This window comes from Microtus pennsylvanicus, chromosome 21 (assembly GCF_037038515.1).
Source record: "Microtus pennsylvanicus isolate mMicPen1 chromosome 21, mMicPen1.hap1, whole genome shotgun sequence".
In the NCBI taxonomy this organism is placed as follows: domain Eukaryota; kingdom Metazoa; phylum Chordata; class Mammalia; order Rodentia; family Cricetidae; genus Microtus; species Microtus pennsylvanicus.
Genome location: NC_134599.1, coordinates 19,738,190 through 19,744,893, shown reverse-complemented (window position 1 = coordinate 19,744,893; position 6,704 = coordinate 19,738,190). Strand labels below are relative to the sequence as shown.

Here is a 6,704-nt window from a genome sequence, read left to right as displayed (position 1 = left end):
TCTAGCTGTGACGTCTGATTCTCACTTTCCGGGATTGCTTGGCTTTGCTTACGAAAAGACTGGCTACAAATCTTAACTGAAGCTAATATTTAAAATTGCAGCTTATTAATCAGGTGAGTTCTTTACCCAGGGGACTGTCAGGGCTGTCGTTATGTTAGTCTAGATTTTTATTTGATTTTATAGATGATACATTTGCACCTGGGTTGGATTCATGGCTGGACTTGGCGGCCATTTTTTTCTATTTGGAGGTTGTTCCTCTCCCATGGGATTAATCTTGCACTCGGTGTAAAGAAAACACAACTGAGCCAATTCCCTCTTCTCTGAATCTCGGTTTCCTTCTCTGTACAAAGTGGGTGATGACAGGAAGGAGTGGGGTTTCGTTATTACGGACGAGGGTGCTGTCTGGTCTGACCCAAGCGCTAGAAGGATGTCAATTGTCTTCTTTTTTCCTTTCTTACTCCCCGGCCCTCTCCTTTCAGGGTCTCCTGTCGCTCAGGCTTGTCATGAAATCACTATGCAGCCAAAGATGACCTTGAAGTTCTGATTCCCCTGCCTGTACTTCCTGAGTGCTGGATTATAGGTGTGTGGCATCACCTCGGGTGTACATGGGGATTCAACCCAGAGCTTCATTCATGCCAGCAAGCACTCTGCCATCTGAGCAATGGCCGTGGCCCTCAATCTTCTTGGGAACTTTCCTTTGAAGGAATCTTTTTCACTATCATGTACCATCCCAATCAGAGGCAGCCTGATACTGCCACCATTGTAAGCACAATCACTGCTACCCCCTTGCCGTTTCCACAGTTCTCATCATTTCGCCCCATTTCCCTAGACATCACCCCGGATACAGACCAGGCGCATCCTTTTCTCAACCTACGTAGAAATCCCAGTCTTAATAGCTCTATTGTTCCCCCTGGGCCTCTAACAAGATCATCACTCCATAGTTCAGAGCTCCATTGATGTTCCCAAAGCCTCGCTGAAGGATTCTGACTGGGTTTAATCCACCCTAATCTTTCCTTTATGACTTTGAAAGCCTCTATGAGGTATACACAGAGGTAGCGTCCCTGGAAATGATAGGCTTTTTTCATGGTATGGCTTTGGGCGTAGTCCTAAGGAGACTGTTTACCAAAAAGGACACGGTACACCTTCAGTGCACACAGGTCTCGAGTCCCTCATCCAAAAGGCGTGGGATCTGAGTGTTTTGGATTCTGCATTTATTTTTATTTATTTTTTATTTTTGAGACAGGGTTTCTCCGTAGCTTTTTGGTTCCTGTCCTGGAACTAGCTCTTCTAGACCAGGCTGGCCTCGTACTCACAGAGATCTGCCTGCCTCTGCCTCCTGAGTGCTGGGATTAAAGGTGTGCGCCACCACCGCCTGGCGGATTCTGCATTTTTTGAATATTTGTATGTATGTTGTTGAGATACCTTAAGAATAGAACTGAAGTCTAAAAATGAGACCCACTTTTGTTTCAGACAAACCAACTACAAGTATTCTGCAGGTAACTCCACAGGTTTGAATGCATCCATCATATGGGGGTCAGGTATGGAATTTTCCACTTGAATCACCATGTTGGTGTTCCGTGTGTCAGGTGTTCTCTGGGGTTGGGATGGAAAGAGGAATGGGAATTGGAAGAAATGGAAGGTGCATGGTTTGGAATTCCTAGACTAACTAGGCTGTCTCTGTGGTGAGGTCAGCTCAGATGAGAAGCGCCTAGGGAGGTGTTGACACAGTTTGCGGAATGAGCAGGGCGTTTCAGACCTGGAAGCCCAGGAGGAAACAGACACTGAGCATGGCCCTACTTGGGGATCTTCCCAAAAAGAGAAGAACTCCCAGGAGAGGAATGCAGTCAGTCTCCATCCCTTGAGAGCACTGCCCAGTACCAAGGGCCCATCTCTGGGCTTGGCCTCAACCCTTTACTGAAAATGACGCAGTGAACATGTTTTCATTTGCGCAGTGTTCTGGAGCCGAGAAAGAGGGGAGCTCGCATTCCAATTTTATTGATGTAGAATCTGAGAAGCTGAGCGCGAGAACAGGGTTTGAATATATGGGGTTCTAACATGCTTTGTCACCCCATGCTTAGGGATTACAGGGATGCTTAACAAAAAGATGATGACACGGGACTGCTGGATTCTTATTAGGTTCCTTTGAGGTAAAATCCGCATGGCGTACGATCACTTTTAAAAAGAATTCATTGGCATTTAGTGCCTTCACAGTGATGACCACCACCATTTTCAGAGTGTCCTCCCTGAGGTTTTATGCAGGATGAAAGGGAAGAATGCTTTTGAGACACGCAGCTCTGGCCTTGTCCCAGACCAGTGGTCTGGATTTTCAGATTTAATTCAGATTTCTCTCAGATATCAGCTAATATAGAACTAGGAATTACCTGAAAATAGTGTTGATAATCATTTGAAAATCAGGTTGAGGGGACATGACATAATTCATATCCCAATCTAGTTTTCTTCCAAAATGGTATCGTCTTTTTGAGGGAAACTCACCGGGCAATCAGACGCATCTACCTGGAATCAACTACATTATCAAGGAGCCTCCTCTATGTTGGAAGGAGTTTGTCTTCCCAGCCAGGCTGTGACATGCACAGCTCAGGAGCCACCACAATGCTCTCATTGTCTTGGGCACGTGGCAAAACAGGTGCTGGGTGGAATAGCACAGTGACCAGTCAGCCCTAGATTCCAGCCACCACCAGGTAATCAGTGTTTTCATTTCTTTTGAAACTATGGGTTTGGTGCATGACGAGATCCACTTTTCATAATACTGTGATGAAGCTGGTCAGGGCCAGCCTGGACTCTGGTCTTATTCCCCAGGCAACCTTGCCTGGTATAGGACAGAACACACTCTGGCTCCCACCCTGGATGAGCATCGGAGGGCAAGGGCGAGGACCAGGCTAAGCTAAGAATAAAATAGTCTTTCAGTAAAGGCTCTGGCCTTCCAGAAACCTGGGAGCAGCCAAATTCCCAAGAAGTTGTGACAGTCCCTTTGGCTTCTGAGGGCACCAGGTATAGAAGCAAGGTTGGCCACAGTGTCCAGGGCTGCAGCAGCTGAAGGCCTTGAAGGCCTGGTGAGGAGAGTAGCTTGGAATCTGGATGAAGATCCACACACTCAGGCAGGGTCCTAGAGGTGGGTAGCGTTCAAAATTGTGGAAGGAGCCTCCGTATGGGGGCGTCTCATGGCTCTCCACAGCATCATGCCAAGGATGCCAACTACCAGACCACCTACTGCTGCCACTGGCACTGCCCAGGTCAGCACCTTGGAGGATACTTCAGCCTGCTGGGCTGGGAGAAGCTGAGTACTCCGAAGGGTGTAGAGGAACGGGCTTTCCTAGGGAAGGAGGCAGGACGATCAGAGGTTAAAGGCGCTCTCCACCCATCCATCCATCTGCCCAAATCCCATCTCTAAAAGAGTGCAGTGGCTTCATTACTGCGCATCCCTGTTATAAATCTCTTTCCTTCACATTGTACCTGAACCTTCCTGTGGGAATGGGTCTGTCAAGGGGTCACCACCCAGCTATAATCCCTTTGTTTTTTTCTCCAACACTTCCTTTCAAATGTGATTCTGAAAGGTGGGGAGTTGGTAAGCTACTGTTGGAAGAGTCTTGGGGTGCCGGCTGATCTGCCACCTCTGGGACTTCTGGTCATTTCCCATCCCAGTAGTGCCTAGGGTTGAGGAAAAGTCAGGGCAAGAGGAGCCCTGGTCTTGCAGTGGATTCAAGCACTGGAGTGAGAAGTGGATGGGAGGGCTCTCTTAGCAAACAAACATTTTGCACAGCTGTGTGTCCCTGGGTTGGGAGCTCCGATAAGTACCCGAGGACTGAGGATATTCTCTCATTGTCCTGGAGGAAGATGTACAGAAACAACCACAGTATAAAGAGGAAGGTGCAAACAGAAGAGGGTGCCCAGCACAGGGGTGTGTTTGGAGGCAGGAACAGTAGACTATGGCAGGATGGAGAGAAGCCCAGGGAATAAGGGGCCAGTGGGGTCAGAAGGAGGTAGACATTTTCACAGGCCAAGTCAGTAGTGAACAGACGTAAAATCCACATGCACACTAGTGAAACTCCTCTGGAAGTGGGTCCATTTGCCTAGGGTGTCAGATGTGTAATGGCGGGAGGTAGGTCTCCCTGGGCAGTGGCGACCAGACAGGGAATTACTTTCCAGGACAGTCACTCAGTGTCTAGAAGCAAGTGGAGGATGTTGGAGAGTTGGAGGGACAGGTGGGGCAGTGTCTTTATTGTCACCTCCTATCCCTGAGCTCCTGGTGTCGGGCTGGGCATGACAAGATCCTCAAATCCTTCTGCAGTAAAGCAGTTTAAGGCACCTAGCTGGCACTGCCTAGCACGACTCCTCTCCTTCCCCTATTTTGTGGTAGTCAGAAGGGAAAGTGGTGAGGCACTGAGTGGCAGTGTGTTTAAGTCCCGCCCCCACACATCCGGTCAGCTTAGGACAGGTAGGATACTCATTGCTCACTCACAGGTGAAGGACACTTGAGTTTGGTCCGGCTGTGTGTGAAGTTATTGAAAGTTGTCTTACGGCCCACTGGTTCCAGCTGGGAAGAAAAAAAGGATACGGTGACTATGAAGAAGTCTAGGATCTGGCTTACATAGGATGCTCTCTTGGAAGGGTGTGTTCAAATCAGCCACTTGTTAAGATTTGCTGTGCCGCACAGCAGTGCTGGCTGGAGCTGACTTTTGACTTCCAGGGAGAAAAGTGTCTGAATCAGGCAGGACCCCTGAGCCGATGCCTCTAGACTTACCCAGAAAAGGACACCAGGGCCCCAGGAGAGAACCATCAGTCCATAGTGAATCTCTTAAAGATCTGGGACCAGAATGCCCACTGCCTCTCCACTCGTGGGAGGCAGTGATTGCAGACACTGTATCTTCAATTTTATAAAATGGTGATCATATTTACCAACTTGTCCAAGTGTGTGCAGCGCTAGTCAGTTTCAGGAGAACTTTGAAAAGCATATTGGTTACCATGACATCCTTACTACACTTGGCTTGCCAACCTTGAGAAACTGGAATTTACTGGAACTGCTTTATGGGTTGTCACACAGAGGAAAACATTTACTTGAAATATCCCAGGGAGCAGCTGTGGCTCGGTGGGGTGCTGTTAAATGCTTCCATTTCAGACTCTGGGAGAAGTAGTAGAAATATGATATACCCCCAACCCCAGCGACTTTAGGTAGTAGTCTGTCCTGGACTTGTGCCCCATGGGGAGGAAAAGATTGGACACTTTGAACTGGTCTGGCCTTCATTTACTGTGTAATCTGTTTCAGGTCTGTTCCTGGCCACCAAGCCCTGACCATGCAGTCAGTAAACACTCTCCCCATGTTGGTGACGGGCCTGGGCCCTGATCTCACTGTCTTCTGTCTAAATGCTTTCTACACCCATTTCTTCGGGACTCAGAGGAAGGGTTATGGCTCTGGGCTTGGGAGAGATACCAAGAGCACATATCTGAGCCTTCGCTTGGTCAACAATGACCATGCAGGGTAGACAGTGCCTGCTCCAAGGCAGCAGGATGACTGGTACTGACCGTGACACATTTGTGAGGACATTTATTTTAGGGCTTCCAGAGAAATGATGACGGGGAAGCAGGCATGAACCGGGATGGGTTATGGATGTAGATCTATTTCTGCTTTCTTAGAGCCAAGGAAACACCACTGCATTCTAGCAAACAGAAATGCCAGAGACCGAATGGACACTAAAGGTCAGGTTGGCCGGTTCCGAGGACAGCTGTGGCCCTGTGGGCTCAACGAGCCTCTATCAATTTCCTCTTCTGTTACTTCCCACCAGAGTGCATCCTCACCCCTCCATCACCTGGGCTGTTGTTCTCTGGGAGGTTTTTTTTTTCCCCCAGTCAGCTATATTAAATTCACGGCAAGTCCTTCCATGACCTGCCCCTTGGTGGTTGGCCCTACGATCCCTGCTACCTACTCCTCCCTAGGGCATCTAGGTGATTTCTGTGATTTCAAATCCTGTGTTGGTGTGCTGAGGTTACTTTTCTGTTGTGGTTGTCAAATCTCAGCTGGACGCTCCCATTTGAGCTCTTGCCCGTAGCAGACCCTGATGCCTCTGTGTAGATGTCTAGGAGGCAGCTCCCACTTCCCATGTCCAACATAGGACACTGTTTCCAAGTAGCTATCTCGTTTGCTATCTGACCCCGAAGCCCCTCCCTAGTCACTTCCCTCAGCCAGTTTTAAATACATCCTGTGATCATTCTGTGATCATTCTGTGATCACAGGTCTCCTCCATGGCTGTCACCCTGGACCCGGCCACATTCCGGTCGTGCTGTCGTTTCTCTCGTATCTGGAATCCCAGCTCGTGTCTGCACAGCGATTAGAGAACAGATGGGAACATGCCAGCCCCTTGTTTAAAACAGCTGGGGACGTGGCCCTTGCCTGTCTTTCTGACGCTGGTTCCTGACCGCTGGAGCATCGCACTGGCCTGTATGCGCCTCTAAAGCTTCCAGCTCATTCCTGATTCCACGCCGCATGGTTCCTATTTCTTCTCCCTGGAACACTGTGGCCCAGACCTCTGCCTGCCTGGCGACCTTTTGACATTCAATTCACATGCCATCCATAGTCAGTCGTATGTGACCTTGTGCTGATCTAACTTGATCATCACCTGCCTTTTCCTGGCCACACCATTCTCAGTCCATGACAGCAGGGGTATTCTTCACTTTGTTACATTTTTGGCATC

The 6,704-nt window shown here is 48.9% G+C and overlaps 1 protein-coding gene across 3 annotated transcripts in view; it reads right to left on the bottom strand.

Annotated features, from left to right (window-relative positions):
- Positions 1-1,962: 1,962 nt before the first annotated feature.
- The window catches only part of Plb1 (phospholipase B1), an 80,057-nt gene continuing 75,315 nt past the window's right edge, over positions 1,963-6,704 (bottom strand). For all 3 annotated transcript variants that reach the window (XM_075955281.1, XM_075955282.1, XM_075955283.1), the window contains 2 exons: positions 4,478-4,552; positions 1,963-3,331 (listed from right to left, as the gene is read on the bottom strand). In XM_075955281.1, coding sequence (XP_075811396.1) covers positions 3,125-3,331; positions 4,478-4,552 — 282 coding nt within the window. In that variant the 3' untranslated portion in view covers positions 1,963-3,124. The remainder of the gene's footprint in view (positions 3,332-4,477; positions 4,553-6,704) is intronic.